Source organism: Coregonus clupeaformis, chromosome 1, assembly GCF_020615455.1.
Source record: "Coregonus clupeaformis isolate EN_2021a chromosome 1, ASM2061545v1, whole genome shotgun sequence".
Lineage (NCBI taxonomy): Eukaryota > Metazoa > Chordata > Actinopteri > Salmoniformes > Salmonidae > Coregonus > Coregonus clupeaformis.
The window spans coordinates 16,527,015-16,550,992 of NC_059192.1; the positions used below are offsets into that span (position 1 = coordinate 16,527,015).

Below are 23,978 nucleotides of genomic sequence, written 5' to 3' on the forward strand. Positions count from 1 at the left end.
AATAAAATCACGTGACGTACACCAGATGAAGGAATCGTAAACACATCTCCTTGTCGATCTTTTTGACTACAAAAAGAGAGGAACATGCCTTTTTCAAATATGTTGATGTTGGGGTGCTGCTGGAGATCATGAATTTAAAAAATGTTGTAATGTCCCTTCAAATGTGTGGGGTGAGTCATCCCTGGACAGGAGAATAATTTATCATGTGGAAGATAGTCAGAGGTAAAGTCTACAGGACCAGACCCCAGCCCAGTGGATAGAACCCTCATTAACAAAATACTCAGGTACAGCCTATGGATGAATTATGTGATGGCTGACTGAGTATGCCTTTGTCTCTCTCTATCTCTCTCTGTCTCACACGAGCACACTGACACCCATACGACCTGTCTACAAAATCATATTGCTATGACTGCTTTCAAATAAAGGTTATTGCAACTGGCATGGTTTCTCCTTTGCTCACTGACTCCACGAATAACAGGCCAAGAACATCAGCCATTGTTTGAAAATGTCAGGGGTCATGATAGTAGCAGAAACAGGAAATAGTGCTCTTCCTTGCCTCAAGACTAAAACACAGTATGATGCAACCCAACATTAGCATGGATGAAATCATCATTAGGGGAAACAACAGCCGTGTTTCTCAAAATTTATTTTCAGATGTAATATTCATCAGAGCACCGTTACTGAAATGTGATGCAATGAGATTTAAGTTAAAAGTTAGATTGACAGATATGCTCAAAGAGATTGTAGCAAAAAGCAGACAACATGAGTGAGTGTAGTGAAAAAAAAGAGTAAAAAAACAAACAATGATAGTGTACACACACACACCATATAAACACAAATATAAAACGGAACACTTTGGTATTTTAGCTGCTAAGTATTCTGACTTCAGAGACTTCAGAGTAATTTATTTAACATTGCTCAACTAAACCAATTACTACTGAGTTAACTTGTACAATTAGATATGTATAATATTGGCACAGGTTTGTTAAATAAAAACGTTTTATAAAATACATATAGATTTAAATTCCAATTCTAATCTAATCAAAGTTGCACATTTAAGGGCATTTTTAGCCAGACTAAGTTATAATATCCAGCACAGATGTTACACTTATGGAAAAATATATACTTTCTTGCTCATAAAAAATATAGAAAAGGAGCAGCTTTTATGATAGGTTCTCATATCATAACATGTGATAAAAGTTGCTTTGAAGAAAATGGATAGCCTGGCATGCATTATTGCTGATTGTGGTGCATGCATAGATTAGCTTAATAGATAGATAGATGGCGTGAGGGAGATCCTGTAAAGAGAGCTGACATGGGTCCTCTAGTCGCTCCCTCCACACAGCTTTAACAGCAGTTTCTTATAGTCCCCTGAGGTGTCTCCCTGTCATAGACAACAACAACAACACAAACACATCAACAAACTAGTCCAGAACATCATACTAGAATGCCCAACCTTCTCTATAGCAGTAGCATTATTGATGTATTGGTGTGTGTAGGTGTGTGTGTATGTGTGTAGTGATGAGGAGAGATACTTACAGAGATGTCTGTGTAGAGCGACTTGCCGTATGTCTTGACGTATTCCTGACGGATATCCAGCATGTCCACCTCAGAACGGGTCACCATGATCCGAATCAGGGTTTTGTCCTTGGTCCCGGCCCCCTGAGAAAAAACACACACACACACACACACACACAGACACACACACACACAGGTCAGGCTGGACCTTAGCACTGATTTGAAGAGTACAGTTATCAGAAGCAATTACTGTAATAACACTTATCAGTGTGCACTTATCAGTCGTGGACAGTTTTGTTGTTCTGTTCTGTATGTACAGTATTTTGTAATCAGTCCAGACAGACAGACATAAACGGGGCGTCTTACCTTCATGGCCTTGTAAAGTCTCTCAGCGAAGTAGGCGGGTGTGTTCTTAATACACTTGACTGGAACATGGAGAGAGCAGAAGGTTAGAATGCCCAGCATGTACTAATCACCCTACTGAACCTTAGACTAGCACCCGCCTACTTCAGAGGGAGGGACTGATAACATGGCCCAGTCTGTTTGTGCTACAATGCCAACTCCTAGTCAGTCATTGTCATGCCAAATGTTTAGCTTGGAAATTTAAGTAATGGAGTTGGCAAGAGCACAAACAGACTTGAGACAAGGTGACTGATATCGTGTGTTGAAGGAAACTCTCAAAAACAAACAAAACTAACAGTTTAAAATGACATGAAGGGATAAACTGAAAATATTGTACATAAAGTCATATCTGAAACCGGACCTTGAAAATACTCTGAGTGTACAAAACCCTTTTGCCCTCAGAACAGCCTCAATTTCTTCGGGGCATGGACTCTACAAGGTGTCGAAAGCGTTCCACATGTTGACTCCAATGCTTCCAACAGTTGTGTCAAGTTGGTTGGATGTCCTTTGGGTGGTGGATCATTCTTGATACACACCAGAAACTGTTGAGTGTGAAAAACCCAGCAGTGTTGCAGTTCTTGACACAAACCTGTGTGCCTGGCACCTACTACCATACCCCGTTCAAAGGCACTAAAATATTTTGTCTTGGGTATTCACCCTCTGAATGGCACACATACACAATCCATGTCTCAATTGTCTCAAGGCTTAAAAATCCTTCTTTAACCTGTATCCTCCCCTTCATCAACATTGATTGAGGTGGATTTAACAGGTGACATCAATAAGATATCACAGCTTTCACCTGGTCAGTCTATATCATGGAAAGAGTTCATAATGTTTTGTATACTCAGCATATATGAAAATATATGAATGTAGTTGAATAAATACAGTCAGAGGGGTGAAATTCATTTTCAAACATCACATCAACATGACTTCTGTACGGACAAACATCATGCATAATGGAACAAGCAAACAACACATCATCACTATGAAGTGTGTATGGAGAGTGAGTATCTCTTGATACATAGTCAGATAACAACAATGATGTCATTCAGTCAAATGAATCTAAAAGCAAGTTACTGTACCATTAACCTGAGCAATGATAGCCAAGTGAAGGAAAACACAACAACAATTACTCATTCAGACAGCAACAGAGTGTGACAACTCACATATTGTTATAGCATCTTCTATAACACCTTTTAACAATAAGAATGAGTAAGCTATGGGTGTTAAGACATTCAACACATTTGGCTTAGAAAGAAATTCCCCACTACTGTTACGTCAAAACGGTGAAACCCCATTCAGTAATTGGGTGGAACCATTGTACAAGTTTTTTTTGGGTAATCCCTTATACATACATCTGGGTATGTCGCTCTCTGCGTGTGTGTGTTGTTATGGGTGTGACAGAGTGTTAGTATGTGTCTGCATAGAGACGTGTAGGTGTGACTCTGGATAGACCTGCATGGGTGTGAGAGTGCATGTGTGTGTGTTAACCGAAAGGTGTCCTCTTACCCACAGCCACCATTCCACTCTCCAGGTCTCCAGACATTTCTCTGTCGATGCTCTTCTCTAGGTCTCTGCCACACATCTGCTGGTACTCATGGAACACTACATGTATGCACGCACACGCACACACGCACACACGCACACACATACACGGATAAGGTAGCGGCAAAAGCTACAAATCAAGATGAGCGGAGCGCACCAGAGGACTGATATTTCATATACACAGTGGCCATCTAGTACCGGGTCAGACCCCCCCCTTTGCCTCCAGAACAGCCTGAATTCTGAAGGGGGAATGGATTCTACAAGGTGTGGCGTTCAAACGTTGCTCAATTGGTTTCAAGGGACCTAACGTGTGCCAGGAAAAAATTCCCCACACCATTACACCACCAGCCTGTACCGTTGACACCAGGCATGATGGGTCCATGGACTCATGCTGCTTACGCCAAATCCTGACTCTGCCATCAGCATGACGCAACAGGAACCAGGATTTGTCAGACCAGGCAATATTTTTTCATTCCTCAAATGTCCAGTGTTGATGATCGTGTGCCCACTGGAGCCGCTTCTTCTTGTTTTTAGTTGATAGGAACCCGGTGTGGTCGCTGCAATAGCCCATCCGTGACAAGGATTGACGAGTGCGTTCTGAGATGCCGTTCTGCACACCACTGTTGTACTGTGCCGTTATTTGGCTGTTTGTGGCCCGTCTGTTAGCTTGCACAATTCTTGCCATTCTCCTTCAACCTCTCTCATCAACAAGCTGTTTTCGCCCACAGAACTACCACTGACTGGATGTTTTTGTTTGTCCCACCATTCTCTGTAAACCCTAGACACTGTCGTGCGTGAAAAGCCCAGGAGGCCGGCCGTTTCTGAGGTACTGGAACTGGTGCGCCTTGCACCGACGAACATACTACGCTCAAAGTCGCTTAGGTCACTTGTTTTGCCCATTCTAACGTTCAATCAAACAGTAACTGAATGCTTTGATGCCTGTCTGCCTGCTTTATATAGCAAGCCACGGCCACGTTACTCAATGTCTGTAGGAACAAACCATTTTCATGAACGGGTACCTAATAAACTGGCCACTGAGTGTACATTTAATTGATATTTTACTTCTGTTGTCACAGTACCATTCCTCTCCCCTGTAGTTACCTGCTCTGAGGTGGGGTTTGCTCCTGGCACACAGGATGGCATTGAACTTGGACTCATCTGTTCCCACCTTGTTCTCCCCAGCAGCATACAGGGCCTGGACAGAGGGCACACAATACACACAGGTGTCTTTCAATGAGATGGTAGAGATTTAAAGTATGCTGTGTCGTGTCCAGATTTTTTCCTGCTCAAATGGTCATGAAAAACACCTGTCCCTAAGTATGTTGAAGACACAATACAGTATGTGGATTAGACGTCACAAGGTTCATTATAGATAAATGGTAATTTACCTGGGCATCTTGTTTGGCTACAGAAATGTCCACAGTCTCTCTTTCATCTCGATTACCCTGAGAGCACAAACACAACACATAAACAGGGCTGGCTCCAGGCATAAGTGACATAAGCGATCGCTTAGGGATCCCGACTGGGACTCGGGGTCTCAACTTACTGTTGAGGGTTAGAATAGTAGAATACACAACGTGCAAGTTAGAAATTTGGTTGTGCATCAGCAGTTTTTCTATTGTTTTGTCAGTCACTGACAGTCACTCAATGAACCATGTCAGCTAACAATTCTTAGATTAGTAAATTAGTCTAGCCAGTTATGTAAACCTTGTAGTAATCATGGCCGAATACCGACCGGGCGCGCAGGGCCCTGGCCTCCAGGGGGCCCCCATTGATTTTGTTAGTCACTCTCACTCAGATATCATCAACATGGCCTAAGTCATGGCAAAATGTGTAGAATTGCAGGGAATTAGCTTTAAAACTTCAAAAATGTCTCTCTGCCCCATGACAAAATGAGTAGAATTGTATAACATTTGTTATAAAACTGCACAAAGTATCTCTGCCCCATGGCAAAATGAGTGGAATTTCAGGGGGGGGGGGCAACTAAATCTCGCTTTGGGCCCCCAAAAGGCTAGAGCTGGCCCTGCACATAATTAATCATACATCTATATGTACTGTATGTATTCCTATGTATATACAGTATGTATTTCTAATGTATACATTATTCTATATCTATGGGCCATAGGCTGTACCTGGGCCAAAGAGATGAGGAGTCTACGGAAGTGTCCTGAGGTGTCCCCACTGATGGCATCTTCCAGTGACTTCTTATTCTCTGAAATAACACACACAGCTTTCTTACACAGTACAGTGCAGTACACTAGTCATATTCTCCATGTAGTGCGTGTCTGCCTGTCTGCCTGTCTGCCTGAGGAACTTACCTGTCTTGAAGACCATGTTGATCTCTCTGATCTCTGCGTTGGAGCGAGAGGACAGGATCTCTATCAGACAAGCCTCATCTGTCCCTGCACCCTGTCAGAACATACAGTCGAGAACAGTTGGTAGGTTTACAACATTAATATTATTTACCAAATATGATTTGGTTTGTTTTTCTCTGTTCCTTAAACTAGTTTAGCTAGTTGTGTCAACCACAAAACAAAAACATTCCACTTGTTGCATGCATGCACGAACGCAAACACACACACGCTAAGAGGGAATATCCATGTCAGTGATTATGAAAACCCTTTCACAAACCTTAATGGCCTCTTTGAGTTCGTATGCATCAAGCTGGGCTGGGGTCTTCAACATGGCCAGAACCAGCTTCTCAAAGTTCCCTGACAGCTCTGACTTCAGATCCTTAACCAGATCCTAGGAAGGTAGGGGGATACAAGCTTGGTATAATTCAATGCTATCCAAGCAGTTCTTGAGGTGGGCCGGAGCTCAGCAGTACAGAGAAGAAACACCTTCACTGTTCTATGACTTGAATATCGACACCGTCATTTTCTGTACTGCTTGAGTACTGGCACCTCTTTTAGAATATTGGCTCTGAAATATGACGAGTAGCGGCAAATGTACACAAAGAGTACCGGCACCCAAAATGAGTGGTGGTACCTACTTCAGTCCACTTCAAGCACTAATGCTATCTGTGTTCAACTGCTGTGCCATATGTGTTCCGGGTACTGCTATAATGGGGTCTGAGGGAATCAAATCCCCCAGCTACGTCGTTTACTAGCAGAACCAACAGCTGCTGTTTAGAGATTACTGGCACACACTAGAGAATGCAGTCTGACCCTCACTTCAGGGCACATATTCAGACCATTTTATGATGCTGTAACACTCATTCTTTTAATTGTTCCATAATAACTCAACTTAGATAAATAAAGTACCACGTTTTTTTTAAGTAACCAAGAGTCGAGCCTACTCCTTCCAAATACTTTCCCATAATAAGAAATTAAATGATTTGAAACATTTATAGTCATGGTCACTATTGTCTTTCTATGATAAGAAATAAGCTATAAGAAAATGTTCAGAATATTGTACCAATGTAGTATAATGTCATTATGACTGTATTACCTTTCCGTAGGAGGTTTTGAAGGCCATGAGCAGGGGAACACGCTGTATGTTGGAGCGACTCCCTAGCAGGTCTATGATGGCCTGTTCATCAGTACCTGTAGGACAAGTTGACTGTCAGAACACACATTCAAAATAGCCCATTTCCCTTGGTGGGTTTATAATTTATTTTTTACTAGTATAGCTCAGCAAATAACATTACCAGGTCTTCATACATAATTAAGTCATTCAAAGATCGAAGGATCAATGATAGAAGACAACGTAATTGCTAGTGTTGATTATACCTATCCAATCCTTTCAGATCTACACAAGTGTGTATTGCATAAGGGACTGGCAATGGGTTGTTTCTGGACAGGACCTATTCTCTCGTGACATCTGGCCATTACACATGTAATATTTGTTTCTGGTTCCAAGATTAGATAGGGCCTAATGTAGGCTAGGCCCTAATTTATGTGCTCTCTGACACCTGGAGTTGGAAGACAGAAGACAATGCCAAAGGACTAGTCAGCCCTTCCACCTCTGAAGGGCCAAAATGTTTCTCTCTGTTACAGTATTCAGAAGACTGACTATTGAATGTGATAGAATAATACTATAGTATCCATGTCTGGTATTTATCTGAAACTTGATCACTGAGGATAACTCTGATGCTAACTATATGCATGTATGATCTCTGTGGTTACGTGTATATGTATAGGGTGAATTCTGAATTACTATATGCAAAAAGGTTTTATGGTCCTCTCAGGAATTCTGTCATATTTACACTGGTCTCATCCCCCACAGAAGCATTTCAATGCTGTGACACCCTGTGGAGATCGGGCCTTGGTGGTCAGGTTACACTGTAAACTTGGTATCATTTGATTGGTCAAAGGTGGTTGGATTTGGGTTGAAAGGTTACACCTGTTATAAATTGAATTAAATGCCTTTGTTCAGTCTCTTATCCTGTATCCAGTCCATGGAGGAAGGTTGTATGATCAATTCTAATTTCATAGGCTTCTAGGCCTCTGGCTAGTAAGCATCTCTTTGTCCATGCTTGGCGTTGTAAGTTAACCTTAGAATCTATATGCCTAGAATAATGCTTTGTTAATGTCAGTATTGCCTTGTAACTTAAGCTTTATGCCTTGTATGTCAACCCATTCATTTTACAAAGTTATGAAATAATACTTGCTTTGATATTCGCTTCTCATGACCATTCCTTGATCTTAGTCAGGTAAACACATAATACTCGATTGCACATGGTTCAACTGTAGTCTTTTGCATATTGCTAATTATCTTTATGAGTCAGATAACCATTTTAATAGGCTTAATTGCTTAGTCTTATTACAAGTCACATGTGAGGTACTTATAATATCATATACACTGTCAAATATTGCTGCCCACTACACTAATTCAATCACTGGACCCATGTATAAAAGTCTAGGGGCTGTTTCTGGACAGGGTCTAAGTCACTCACTAGACTCCAGTATAAGGGGCTAGGGGTTGTTTCTGGACAGGGTCTAAGTCACTCACTAGACTACAGTATAAGGGGCTAGGGGTTGTTTCTGGACAGGGTCTAAGTCACTCACTAGACTACAGTATAAGGGGCTAGGGGTTGTTTCTGGACAGGGTCTAAGTCACTCACTAGACACCAGTATAAGGGGCTAGGGGTTGTTTCTGGACAGGGTCTAAGTCACTCACTAGACACCAGTATAAGGGGCTAGGGGTTGTTTCTGGACAGGGTCTAAGTCACTCACTAGACTCCAGTATAAGGGGCTAGGGGTTGTTTCTGGACAGGGTCTAAGTCACTCACTAGACTACAGTATAAGGGGCTAGGGGTTGTTTCTGGACAGGGTCTAAGTCACTCACTAGACACCAGTATAAGGGGCTAGGGGTTGTTTCTGGACAGGGTCTAAGTCACTCACTAGACACCAGTATAAGGGGCTAGGGGCTGTTTCTGGACTGGGCCTATGTAACCAACTCACCAAAGCCCTTCATGGCTTTCCTCAGAACCTCCACATCTCTCAGTGGGTCTGCTCCTGGATAATCCTTGATGGTTCCCCGGAATCCTCTCTGAAAGAAAAGGGAATTTTTCCTAAATGTTACCAGATTGCTTTACCCTGTCAGTGATATTTGCCAGTAAAACTCCTGGCAAAATCTCTAATCATTGACATCTCAAGAAGAGTAAGAAAACTATAGAAGCACGATCAATATTAGTGCAGAACACTCAGGTATTCAAGTTTAAACCCATGGATAAAGTATGGACACTTAACCAGATGTCTACCTGTCCTAAATTGTATTTTGAAGGACTATTGTCACAATAGGGTTAAATCTTCCCAGTGTCTCTTACATTAATGGCAGGAGAGACGGGCATGGCTCCACCTCCATATCCTGGCATGGACGGGTTGGGTGATGGGGCTTGAGGGTACCCTGGCATGGGCTGGTTAGGCGCTGGTCCTCCTCCGTAACCAGGCATGGAGGGGTTGGGTGAGGGTGCCTGTGGGTAGCCCATGCCTGGGCCTTGAGGCTGGGGCATCTGCCCTCCTGGCTGGGGGTACAGGCCACAAGGCTGTTGGTTAGGGGGCTGGGGGGCAGGGTGGCGGTATCCACCAGGGGTGAACATGGCTGCTGAGATCTGGTTGGCATGTGATTGGAGCAGGAGAAATGGGCATCCAATAAAATGTGCACAGGCAGGAAGCTGATTGGTTTCAATTAATATGCAAGCAAAGCTGTTTTGTAGATGATCAATTATGTTTTATAGATGTCGATTAATCATCTGCTTTTGTTTTTTTGATTATAGAGACAATAAAAGACAATGCAACAAAGAAATGATACAAAACATGGAGTTTTGAAGGATTACGACAGTGAAAGAGAAGGTTGAAGCAAATGACTATGTTTTTGAAGCACTATCTGAGCTAATAAACATGAGCTACATTCTTTTTGTCATGCAACAGAGACTTGTAAGGAAGGTTAACAAGAAAGCTGAAACATAGATAGACATGAGAAAAAGATGATGACCTGGGTAAAAACTCTTACCGGTCAATAATTGGGTTGGGATTTCCAATATTGGCCGTGCAATTCATGTTAACTGAAATATGTAATGCAAGCATCTGATAGGGATGAATTCAAGGCATATGTTGTGAATATTCTCCATGTGTATTTTCATGCCAGATTTACCATGGCTGGGAGATTGCCTGCGTTGAATCCAGGGATGGACAGATTATCTATGGTGGGGAAACCAGCACCACCTGCCCAACTACCTGCAACAGATGACATAAATGGGCATGACACTAAACTGTTTATGGCAAATCACTGACAAATTGCTATGTACTATTACTACTGTTTTACAACAGTATGTACTGTTTTGCTTTGATGTTGTGGTTGTATATGATTGGAGTCAACCAATCAAACAATTGATTAATAAATCAATAAATCCTTCAATCAGCTGTTACCAGAAACCAGAGGATAATTGTTCAGTTTTCAATAGAACATAGAAAGTGCTTAAACTTCATACTAGAGAAGTTTTAACAAATATCTGGTGATTCTGCTAGGGCAGAGAGGTAAGGAAATTGGTCAGTATTAAATTGGCTTTGGAATGAGACACCAGGACTAGCAATGAACTGTTTACACTTGCCAATTCTAGTCAGCAGAGTGATACTCAGGGCACACATAATGGGAGGCCTGTGTCAGTCACTAGTTAGTCTGTGAGTGTTGTCTCTCAGCACAGCGGAGGTTGTTTAGAGAACACAACGCTTGCAGCACAACATTAAATCTAAACCTCATGATGATCTCTGGGCCTGAGACAAGAGGACACAGTCTCTGAGTCTGTCCATCAGTAGCCTATCCTCTTTACCTGACCATCTCTTAATGTTTCAGTCCCTCCATCTATCTGTCTCTGTATACGTGTCTCTGTCTGTCTGTCTGCCTTAAGATTATATTACATATCATGTATAACACCTATAAAACATGCTGTATGTGCATATATTAGACATATAATGATCTGTTGTCCTGAGGCCTTACCTGCTGGGGGCATGGCTGGGTACCCTCCAGCTCCAGGCTGAGGGAGGTAACCACCAGCCTGTGGGGGGTAACCACCTGCTTGAGGGGGATAGCCGCCTGCCTGGGGTGGGTAACCTCCTGCCTGGGGTGGGTAACCTCCTGCCTGGGGTGGGTAACCTCCTGCCTGGGGTGGGTAGGCGCCCGGCTGAGGGGGATAGCCACCGGCTTGTGGGGGGTAGCCACCAGCTTGAGTGGGGTAGCCACCAGCTTGAGTGGGGTATCCTGGATAGCTCATGGTTTATGGTCTGAAATAAGGAAAAATATCCAAATGTAAGGCCTATTTTTTTATGTGTAAATGCATTTTGTTAGGAGTTTTTCTGTTCCGGGTTAGGTTATGATGACAGGAAAATACACAGTGGGCCACTCCCCTCTCAATGGAGTTTAGCTGGGGAGAAGAAACACGGCTAAATTCCCCAGGATGACCTATTAAGCAGGAAGGAATCGTGATTTCCTGGGCTGATGGTTTAATTGTTAACAATATCAATTTATGGGTTGGGCCACTGTATGAAAATGGAACAACTACATTCATGAAATTGAGTATTTTCCTGAACTTTACCACAAAGAAACTCAGAAATTATCTTTTTGAGACACATACAGTGCCTTCAGAAAGTATTCATACCCCTTAACTTATTCAAAATGTTGTTGTGTTACAGCCAGAATTCAAATGGATTAAATATATGTTTTTCATCTACCATCTACAGACAATACCCCATAATGACAAAGTGAAAACACTTTTGACATTTCTGCACATTTATTGAAAATGAAATAGAGAAATATCTAATTTACATAAGTATTCATACCCCTGAGTCAATACATGTTAGAATCACCTTTGGCAGCAATTACTGCTGTGAGTCTTTCTGAGTCTCTAAGAGCTTTGCACACCTGGATTGTACAATATTTGCACATTATTCTTTTTTAAATTCTTCAAGCTCTGTCAAGTTGGTTGTTGATCATTGCTAGACAGCCATTTTCAAGTCATGGCATAGATTTTCAAGCCGATTTAAGTCAAAACTGTAACTAGGCCACTCAGGAACATTCAATGTCGTCTTGGTAAGCAACTCCAGTGAATATTTGGCCTTGTGTTTTAGGTAATTGTCCTGCTGATAGGTGAATTCATCTCCCAGTGTCTGGTGGAAAGCAGACTAAACAAGGTTTTCCTCTAGGATTTGGCCTGTGCTTAGCTCTATTCCGTTTATTTTTATCCTAAAAAAAAAAAAACTCTGTAGTCCTTGCCGATGACAAGCATACCCATAACATGATGCAGCCACCACCATGCTTGAAAATATGAAGAGTGGTACTCAGTGATGTGTTGTGTTGGATTTGCCCCAAACATAATGCTTTGTATTCAGGACATGAAGTTAATTTTTTTGCCACATTCCTTATTGCAAACAGGATGTTTTGGAATATTTGTTTTCTGTACAGGGTTCCTTCTTTTCACTATGTCATTTAGGTTAGAATTGTTGAGTAACTACAATGTTGTTAATCCGTCCTCAGTTTTCTCCTATCACAGCCATTGAACTCTGCAACTGTTTTAAAGTCACCATTGGCCTCAGGGTGAAATCCCTGAGCGGTTTCCTTCATCTCCAGCAACTGAGTTAGCAAGGACGCCTGTATCTTTATAGTGACTGGGTGTATTGATACACCATCCAAAGTGTAATTAATAACTTCACCATGCTCAACGGTATATTCAATGTCTGCTTTTTTTTTACCCATCTACCAATAGGTGACCTTCATTGTGAGGCATTGGAAAACCTCCCTCGTCTTTGTGGTTAAATCTGTGTTTGAAATTCACAGCTCGACTGAGGGAACTTACAATTATCTGTATGTGTGGGGTACAGAGATGAGGTAGTCATTCAAAACTAATGTTAAACACTATTATTGCACACAGAGTGAGTCCACCCAACTTATTAAGCACATTTTTGCTCCTGAACTTATTTAGGCTTGCCATAACAAAAAGTGGTTAAATACTTATTGACTCAAGACATTTCAGCTTTTCATTTTGAATTAATTTGTAAAAATGTCTAAAAACATAATTCCACTTTGACATTATGGGGTATTGTGTGTAGGCCAGTGACACAACATCTCAATTTAATCAATTGTAAATTCAGACTGTAACACAACAACATTTTGAAAAAGACAAGGGGTGTGAACTTTCTGAAGGCACTGTAAGTATCTGGAATAGTAATTGAGAAATAATGTATTATAATGGAAGAATGCCTTTTTATGAAATTTTGAAGCCCTTTTTGATGTTGTTGAATTGTTTTTCATAATATTTTAAAGACCTAGTTGCAACCTTGACACTCGTTTGCTTTTGTTACTTTTGGTGGTGGCAGCAGAACTGCTTGTTATTTGACACCAAGATTATGCTGCTGTGTGTGAAAAACCCATACTCCTATTTCATAACATGCCAACTTGTTCCATCCATGGTTCCATGCCTGGGTGCTTGAGTTTGACTGAAAGTGTGGGTGCAAAAGCTTGAGAGGGCGGTGGGGGGTGGGGGATCAAATCAAATCAAATCAAATTTTATTGGTCACATGCGCCGAATACAACAAGTGCAGACATTACAGTGAAATGCTTACTTACAGCCCTTAACCAACAGTGCGTTTATTTTAAACAAAAAAAGTAAGAATAAAACAACAACAAAAAAAAGTGTTGAGAAAAACAAAGAGCAGAAGTAAAATAAAGTGACAGTAGGGAGGCTATATATACAGGGGGGTAACGGTGCAGAGTCAATGTGCGGGGGCACCGGCTAGTTGAGGTAGTTGAGGTAATATGTACATGTGGGTAGAGTTAAAGTGACTATGCATAAATACTTAACAGAGTAGCAGCAGCGTAAAAGGGATGGGGTGGGGGGGCAGTGCAAATAGTCCGGGTAGCCATGATTAGCTGTTCAGGAGTCTTATGGCTTGTGGGTAGAAGCTGTTGAGAAGTCTTTTGGACCTAGACTTGGCACTCCGGTACCGCTTGCCGTGCGGTAGCAGAGAGAACAGTCTATGACTAGGGTGGCTGGAGTCTTTGACAATTTTGAGGGCCTTCCTCTGACACCGCCTGGTATAGAGGTCTTGGATGGCAGGGAGCTTTGCCCCAGTGATGTACTGGGCCGTACGCACTACCCTCTGTAGTGCCTTGCGGTCAGAGGCCAAGCAGTTGCCATACCAGGCGGTGATGCAACCAGTCAGGATGCTCTCGATGGTGCAGCTGTAGAATTTTTTGAGGATCTGAGGACCCATGCCAAATCTGGGGGACTTCCGAATATTTTTGCATTTTTTTATACATTTTTCCTACAATTCTACACTGTTTAACAGGGGGAATCCATATTTATGACCAGAACACAACAATTTCTTAGGTTTTGCCATAATAATTACACTCTATATACAAAAGCATGTGGACACCCTTCAAATTAGTAGAATTGGCTATTTCAGCCACCCCCGTTGCTGACAGGTGTATAAAATTGAGCACAACACCATGCAATCGCCATAGACAAACATTGGCAGTAGAATGGCCTTACTGAAAAGCTCAGTGACTTTCACCGTGGCACTGTCATAGGATGCCACCTTTCCAACAAATCAGTTCGTCAGATTTCTGTCCTGCTAGAGCTGCCCCAGTCAACTGTAAGTGCTGTTATTGTGAAGTGGAAACGTCTAGGAGCAACAACGGCTCAGCCGCAAAGTGGTAGGCCACACAAGCTTGGCTGTTGAAGCGCTGGTTATAAAATTATTGCATTAGAGTTCCTAGAGTGTGCGGCTCACCTTTTCTTTTTCAAGTGTTCTACTCCGCTAGCCAGCACCTCACCTAAACCGGTATGCGTTTCTTTCGCCTCCAGGCCCCACAAGCTCACAGAACGGGACCGCTGAGTGCTGAAGCGCGTAGTACGTTGTCCTCGGTTGCAACACTCACTACCGAGTTCCAAACAGACTCTGGAAGCAAAGTCAGCACAATAACTGTTCGTCGGGAGCTTCATGAAATGAGTTTCATGGCCGAGCGGCCGCACACACAAGATCACCATGCGCAATGCCAAGAGTCGGCTGGTGGGGTGTAAAGCTTGCCGCCATTGGACTCTGGAGCAGTGGAAACGCGTTCTCTGGAGTGATGAATCACGCTTCACCATTTGGCAGTCCAACGGACAAATCTGTGTTTGGCGGATGCCAGGAGAACGCTACCTGCCCCAATGCATAGTGCCAACTGTAAAGTTTGGTGGAGGAGGAATAATGGTCTGGGGCTGTTTTCATGGTTCGGGCTAGGCCCCTTAATTCTAATGAAGGAAAATCTTAACGCTACAGCATACAATGACATTCTAGATGATTCTGTGCTTCCAACTTTGGGGAAGGCCTTTTCCCGTTTCAGCATGAAAATGCCCCCATGCACAAAGCTAGGTCCATAAAGAAATTATTTGTTGAGATCAGTGTAGAAGAACTTGACTGGCCTGCACAGAGTCCGGACCTGAATGGAAGCAAGTCCCACCCCCAATAATAAGAGCTGCCCAGTGACACAAGCCTACCAGACGAGCTAAATTACTTCTATGCCCACTCCAATTTGCATACCGCCCCAAAAGATCTACAGATGATGCAATCTCTATTGCACTCCACACTGCCCTTTCCCACCTGGACAAAAGGCACACATACGTGAGTATGCTATTCATTGACTACAGCTCAGCGTTCAACACCATAGTGCCCTCAAAGCTCATCATTAAGCTAAGGACCCTGGGACTAAACACCTCCCTCTGCAACTGGATCCTGGACTTCCTGACGGGCCGCCCCCAGGTGGTAAGGGTAGGTAACAACACATCTGCCACGCTTTTCCTCAACACGGAGGCCCCACAGGGGTGCGTGCTCAATCCCCTCCTGTACTCCCTGTTCACCCATGACTGCACGGCCCTACTCCAACACCATCATTAAGTTTGCTGACGACACAACAGTGGTAGGCCTGATCACCGACAACGATGAGACAGCCTATAGGGAGGAGGTCAGAGACCTGGCCATGTGGTGCCAGAATAACAACCTCTCCCTCAACGTGATCAAGACAAAAGGAGATGATTGTGGACTACAGGAAAAAGAGGACCGAGCACGCCCCCATTCTCGTCGACAGGGCTGTAGTGGAGCAGGTTGAGAGCTTCAAATTCCTTGGTGTCCACATCACCAACAAACTATCATGGTCCAAACACACCAAGACAGTCGTGAAGAGGTCACGACAAAACCTATTCCCCATAAGGAGACTGAAAAGATTTGGTACATGTCCTCAGATCCTCAAAAAGTTATACAGCTGCACCATCGAGAGCATCCTGACTGGTTGCATCACTGCCTGGTATGGCAACTGTTCGGCCTCCGACCGCAAGGCACTACAGAGGGAAGTGCGTACGGCCCAGTACATCACTGGGGCCAAGCTTCCTGTCATCCAGGACCTCTATACCAGGCGGTGTCAGAGGAAGGCCCTAAAAATTGTCAAAGACTCCAGCCACCCTAGTCATAGACTGTTCTCTCTGCTACCGCACGGCAAGTGGTACCCGAGCGCCAAGTATAGGTCCAAAAGGCTTCTTAACAGCTTCTACTCCCAAGCCATAAGACTCCTGAACAGCTAATCAAATGGCTACCCAGACTATTTGCATTGTCCCCCCCGCCCCCCTTCCCCTCTTTTACGCTGCTGCTACTCTCTGTTTATTATCTATGCATCGTCACTAACTCTACCTACATGTACATCTTACCTCAATTACCTCGACTAACCTGTGCCCCCGCACATTGACTCGGTACCGGTACCCACTGTATATATAGTCTCGCTACTGTTATTTTACTGCTGCTCTTTAATTATTTTTTATTCATCTATTTTTTACTTGACACTTATTTTTCTTAAAACTGCATTGTTGGTTAAGGGCTTGTAAGTAAGCATTTCACTGTAAGATCTACACCTGTTGTATTCGGCACATGTGACAAATAAAATGTGATTTGATTTGAGAATTGACAGGTCTGAAACCCTACCTACCCTGTGACTCAAACATACCGCCCCATTCCCTGAAAATCCCTCCCATAGTGATCGATGTCTGAAACCCTACCAACTCTGTGACTCTCACAAATATCCTGCCCCTCCCCTGACAGTCCCACCAACAGTGATTGATTGACAGGCCAAACTGTTAAGAATGTGACCAGGATATCGCATGATTATGAGGAAATGAAATCGGAAATGGGAGGAATAATATTGTTTTACCCAATAAGGATATTAATTTTGTACCTGGTAAGTTAAGAAAAAGCATTGTTAAATTGCACATTAAGTTTTCATCTTCTTTCTGTCACAAATAATGTGATCACAATAATGTAGTACAATTACAAATGTGAACTTTGATTTATGGTGGCTTATGGTGGATAAATGAACATTCAATTCTCTGGCAACTGCTCTGGCGGACATTCCTGCAGTCAGCATGCCCATTGCATGCTCCCTCAACTTGAGACATCAGTGGCATTGTGTTGTGTGACAAAACATGCTAATTTTAGAGTGGCCTTTTATTGTCCCCAGCACAAGGTGCACCTGTGTAATGATATTGTTTAATCCGTTTCTTGATATGCCACACCTGTCAGGTGGATGGATTATCTTGGCAAAGTAAGCATTTCACTTTTAGTTCACACCTTTTGTTTACAAAGCACGAATACAATTTGATTTGTAACCGCGATTTCGGCCATGGTGCACTGCTGAGCTCGCATATGGGGCTCAGCCAGGACTATTACTTTTGTAACTGCATGAAAACGTTTTACCAATGTGATTTAACCGATTGAAATTGGAAAATATATGCCCAAAAAAATGCAGAATGGTGTTAAATGCCTGTAGACAGCTTGTGGAGGAAAATTACACTTGTATACTTTAGAATTATACCACAGCGTTGTCGAATACTCGTTTCTGATTGGCTAGAAGGGCATTCAATAATGGACATTAAAACCAGATAAGTTGGAAAAGATATCTTGCAATCATGACGCAATATGCGCCTACACATGCATGCAGACCTTACTTGCTACAAAGATACAGAAAGCTAAACCAGCAACTACACAAACTGAAATTGGATACATTGTAAAGGCTGGTCCAGTGAGGAAAAAAACGTAGCTAGCATTGATTTGTTTTTGCAGAGAGCATCTGATGATGACCTAACGTGGTGAGTGATGAACATGAATTTCTCTGGTCCCTCAAGTGGCTCTATGTTGTCAAATCCTCCCACATGTTTCTAGTTTGACCAGCTGTTTTCAGCAACAGGCGTCGTCCATTATTTCCATGGTAATGTTCAGAACGTCGGCGTTTATCCTTTAGATTTCATATTGCTTCTAGCCTAGCATTTGATTTCCAACAGTGATGGTTTGTATAAACCTTGCTCTCTGCCTGTCTGACCTCGGAAACGATATTCAACTTTTGAAATTCGATCTCGCCCCTGTACAGAGAATGCTTTGACTGTGCAAGAACGAGATATCAACTTTTCTGATCCAGGCAAAATCATGCAACACTATTATTATCATCATGGATATATCCAATTAAATGTAAATAAAAACAGACGAACATTGAGCGTTTACTGCTCTTCCAGATGTAGAGTTTGTAACTTTATTTGGCTAAGTGAGAAGACGTTAGCCAGCCTGCTGCATAGCAACCAATGTTTTGTACAGATGAAAGTATTTTGTTTTTTGTCCTCAGATGGAAGGATGAAATAGTATAGATTTGCTTAACCAAATAACGTGCAGAACGCATTAGGCATCACAACCATAGCTATGTAAATTAAGTGACAGTGCAGCTTTTGTGATTGGACAGTAAGCATTCTAGGCGTTGTTCTTGACACTGATTCAAACAGGTTATTTTGGCACTGTTTTTCTGAGGCTATAAATCGGTGCTTACCCTGCTCTTGAGCATGGCCAGCTAGCCCTGGGTTGGTGCTAGCCCACTTTAGAATGTACAAGTGTGAACACTCGCTTAGCCCCGGGCTAAAATCTCCCTTAGGCTAAGGAGGCTCTAAGCCCTGGGCTAAGGTAAAGTGTGAACAGGCCTTGAATTTGCTCGTGGTGCGCACAGTTCAAATGATATGTAACACCATTGGACCAACGCCATCGGACATGAAACAATGATACAAATTTAACAACAGCACAACAAAATAGATACTTGTATTTTGCAGGTGCCTTTTCATTTTAAACACCAGTGGTGCATCTAGTGCTTTCTAACTGCACTGAAACAAATCAGTGGTGCACTGGAGCAAAGCAAAACTTTCAAGTGGTCAAAACCATTCATCTTGAGGTGACTGGGGAGCAGGTGCAAAATACAATCTGTTAATTATTATATAATATATAAAATTGGCATATCTATTTTAATACAGACTAGCTCAAAACATTGCTAATAACTGAAAATGCCAAATTACCCAATGGATCATGATAATTTTCTGGTAAAAAAGTGCACCCCTACTTTGAAAGTGGGGTGTTTGCTGCATTGCTCAGACACCTATGTTTCCATGGAAGTATTCCTTCTGATAATTAGCATTTTAGTGACAGTGGAAAGAATGACAGACTGTTGTTGTATTTGAATAGGAACACAGTTCTAGGTCAAGGGCCTGTTCAGCAGGATGTAAGGTTATAGAATGTTCAGATAGTCAAATCTGTTCTACACCATACATTTCTGTCTGTCAGAAAGAATAGGGAATAATTTACATTTTAGTCATTTAGCAGACGCTCTTATCCAGAGACGACTTACAGTTAGTGAGTGCATACATTTTTCATACTGGCCCCTCGTGGGAATGGAACCCACAACTCTGGTGTTGCAAGCGCCTTGCACTACCAACTGAGCTACACGGGACTACATGAAACATGTGGCTGAAGCGCATCTTCAGTCCCAGTTGTAGAGCATCCACCAGAGGCTTACAGTACTTCAGGGATCTTCAGGGATCTAATCATGTCAGCTCTATTCATTCTATTTCAGAACATTTCATATCACTGACTAAACCCAAGGTGTGCCACCATAAGGAGCACATTCGGTATTCAACGAGTTCCGGAGGGCCGCACTGAAAATGTGTTATATTTCCTCACTGTCAAAATGTGCCAAAAATAGTCCTCTATCAATCATTTTTGGAGATATTTTTTTTCTCAAACCTCCCGCGGGCTGGATTGGACCCCCTCGCGGGTCCTATGTTTGACACCCCTTCTGTAGATGATACAGTATAATATTTATGGATTTAAGGACTACATAACTTATCACACCGTCACACATCACCTATTTAATCTCAGAAAAAAAAAGGTGCTATCTATAACAAAAAAGGGTTATTCGGCTGTTCCCATAGGTGAACCTTTTGATGAACCCCTTTTGGGTTCCATGTAGAACCCTTTCCACAGAGGGTTCTACATGAAACCCAAAAGAGTTCAACTTGGAACCAAAAAGGGTTATCCTATGGGGACAGTCACAGAACCCTTTTGGAACCCTTTTTTCTAAGAGTGTACCGTATGCACACAAGTCTTAGACCACAGCCTAAAATTAAACTAAAAGAGTACGCCAAAGTCCAAACAGCAGAGGCTAAAGCAATCAACCATGCTTCTCATCTATCTAACCCATCTACAACTAATACTAATTTCAACACAAATGTATTTCCCTTTCTCCTATCAGTGGCCTGAGGCCTACAGATTTCAAGTAAACAAGCAACATTGTAATACAGGAGTGAAATTGTGACACAAAGACATCAATGCAAGAGGCCACAAGCTCAGCATACTCACCAAAGCCCATAGGCTATTAGCCTCCTGCATAATAATCAAACCACAAATCAATGGCAAATACAGCCTAAATGAAGAAACAGGCTACCAGCCGGCACAATCGCTCTGATATATTAGAATGAAATGTGGCACCTTTTGATTGATCAAATGTAAGGAACGTTACACATTTATACAGATCTGTGTATAAATATAAGTAGCCATATGGGCTCCATATGTGTAAGGCCCTGTAAAGCACACCCATGTTTGCTGGGCAAATGGGAGTGGGTATTGTGCTGAAGTGTGTGGGCATATTCCCCATGTTCAATACAATACAAATTATGGGTGTTACTGTTGAGGCCTTGAACTGGTACAAAAATAGATAGTTTGAAAATAACCTCAGTGACTCCAATGTATAGGAATACCTATACCAAAAGTTCAGCCAACTCTTTTGCTGTATGTCGTGGGCTTTTGGGAATAGCCTACACAGCAACTCAAGATAGACAGAAGCAAAAGATCGTTCATATTTTATCAGTCAATACCGAAACCATGCAAAAATACAATTACAACACTAAACTTTTGGTCGACTTTTTAGGGGTAAAGTAGCCAGCTAAACTTTAATTTACATTAGGTATTTAGTTGTAATTTTGCTACGTTGTAAAGGTTCCACACTAGTCTAATCGGAAGAACAAAAGCAAATTTACAGAAGACCTGGAAGCCGCCTGTCGTTGTCAGGCAAATTACTCAAACATACATTTCAAATAGCCTACTGTAGACCCATAACTAACCATAGGCCTAGCCTACTTTATCATGTTCTCAGTGCAATGAGACATTTTGTTATATTGTGTATAGCCTTCGCGCAAAAAGGCTCGCTAGTAGAGAAATCAATGTATCCATGCGATGTGTCAAAAACTCGAAAAATTAACTAATTATGCACTATCGCTACTGGAAACGATTGATATATTCTAGCTAGTTCAGCTTAGATTTAAGCGAAAAATGCATTTCGTTTGACACTTACCTTTGGTTTGCTATAATATAGACGTCTCTTCCTGGCGGCGCTGGGCTATTTTTCAAGCTCAGCCCCTGTATGTATTTAACGAAGGTGGGTGGGACTCCTCATACTTTCCTTTGAGAAACACCCAATGTTACACCGCACAGTGGGAACACTGGCGCACTATTGAACTCATGACAGTGACATGTTAGGTGACTCATCGAGATAGGGAAAAAGTGACAAATTCGCTCAGTCATATGCATAAGGTGCAATGGATTGAGCATAGCCAGGCCGGTCCTGGCAGTTTTGCCACAATAGGCGAAACCAAAAAATGCCTCTAAAACTAGAATAGTCCCAGTAAACAAAATGACGTTGAAAAGACGTTAAAAATACATATTTTCCAGACGTTGAAGTTAGGTTCAAATTAGATTCTGAATGAAAGGTTAAAAGGTATTTTCTGTTTAAAATACATATTTTCCAGGATGTTGAAAAGGTATATTTTCCGGACGTAAACAAATCTGTATTTTCCGGACGTTGAAATCAGGTTAATTTTTGGTTCTGAATTAATGTTGAAATATGTATTTTCCGGATGTTGAAAATATGTATTTTGCTGATGCTAAAATCATGCTCATTTCTGGTTCTGAATGAAAGTTGAAAATAAGTAATTTATAGACGTCTATGTTTGTGCCAAATCAAGGCTGGTCCAGACCGGACAAAATCTGAACCAAACATAGACGTCTATAATTGGTTCAGATTTGGTCCGGACTGGACCAAAAACCAATGTCTGTGGATGTGGAAGTCAAGGCAAAAAAAGACTTCCAAAAGGCTTAGGCATCGGTCTGTGCTTACTGAGATGTAGCCTACAGTGTTGCCTGAAATGTGATTTTATGAATACCCATTTATGTGGTCAGCCTACCGTTTGTAAAACACCAAAAAAAGATAACCTGACAAGACCAAAAAAAAGACGTCCAAAAGACGTCGGCTCTTGCTTACTGGGGTATAGCCTACCATGTCGGTCAGCAATGGCATTTTATGAATGCCCATTTGTAAAACAGGCCATTGCATTGGCTTTATTAGTTCTGATTCCTGTGATTAATCAATTTGGCTATTTAAAAGCTCTGCATATCAGCTACCCAATTTTATCAGGAGTTATCGCGAGCCTATTTGCAATGTGTTTACACAGCGGGGAATGCAGAAATATTTTATTTTTCACTATGGTCAGTTTATCAAAAAATTGAAACCACTGACAATGGGCTGAAACTCCTGGAAAACAGTTGTGATTGTCCATTCCATATTGTCCATTTTACTTTGACCTGTCCTGTTTTTAGGATATGTTGTTTGTTAACATGACAGCACATTTTTTATTTGATTGGGCGACATTTAGGTTAGGCTATTTGATCGGAGAAACCTGCATGATGTAAGAAGTGTCCGTCTCATTACATTGTCATACATTTTATCTCCAGCCTGTAGGCTTCAGAAAAGGCCACATACTCTTTCTACCATATCCTATATCTGCTATATGATTTATGTTAGGTTTTTTTTTTACGGAACGTTGGTGAGCGCTGCAGAGATGCGTTTCTTCGAATGGCAGCCTGGAGAGGCGCGCTGGGAATGGACAAGCAAAATATTTTTGCGCCCCTGCCTTTGACAAAGTGAGCACTGCTTATCAAAGGCCGGAATCAGCGCTCACCTAAAAAGCCCATATGCCACTGGTTGAGAGAAATTGTCATTGTTTTTGGGCAGAATTATGTGAGGTTTTATGTGTTGTTGTTGGAGGTGTATCTTGGTCAGTTTAGCTCAGAAAGTGCCGTCGTCAATAATCCTGCCTAATGATCGGGCCTCCGTGAGCATAGCCCATGGTTATCTATGCTGGCACAATGATAGCCTTAGGTGTACTGTTTTTTTCTGACATCTATTCAACTTGCAACTGTTCATTTGTCTTAAATAATTGTTGTTAAGTTGGTATTTTTAAACCACCCAGCCACGTAATAACATATTATTTTTGATGGGTGTGTCTATGGCCATAATAACTTGACAGCCAAGCTGGGCAGATAGCTGGGTTGTATTCACTTGGAAACAAACTAAAGCAAACGGGCCGAAACGGGGAGGGACATACCTGAATTTGTCAAATAATAAACGAGTTTGCGTTTCCCGGTGCAAAACGTTTTGCTATGATGTGCACCAATTAATTCAACCCTGTTGTTCAATAGTCCAGATGGAGACAGAATTGTGTGCCCTCTAGCTACAGAAGTATTTGGGTCATTGACAGTAAAGAGAGTCTATATTTTATTTAGTTTAGCTTATCTGCTATTGGACGTTTGTGGAAGGTGTGACCGTTAGTGTTCTTTTCACAATTGAAAGGA

The 23,978-nt window shown here is 42.1% G+C and overlaps 1 protein-coding gene across 1 annotated transcript; it reads right to left on the reverse strand.

Annotated features, from left to right (window-relative positions):
• Positions 1-629: 629 nt before the first annotated feature.
• Positions 630-21,884, reverse strand: LOC121574511 (annexin A5-like). The gene is made up of 15 exons (XM_041887123.2): positions 21,643-21,884; positions 10,906-11,189; positions 10,063-10,145; positions 9,236-9,433; positions 8,871-8,958; positions 6,916-7,010; positions 6,097-6,210; positions 5,784-5,874; positions 5,598-5,677; positions 4,854-4,910; positions 4,567-4,660; positions 3,430-3,525; positions 1,885-1,943; positions 1,540-1,662; positions 630-1,384 (listed from the first exon to the last, which is right to left on the reverse strand). Exons 2-15 carry the CDS (start codon positions 11,177-11,179, stop codon positions 1,325-1,327), a joined length of 1,512 nt encoding a protein of 503 aa, XP_041743057.2. The 5' UTR covers positions 11,180-11,189; positions 21,643-21,884; the 3' UTR covers positions 630-1,324.
• Between the last annotated feature and the right edge of the window lie 2,094 nt (positions 21,885-23,978).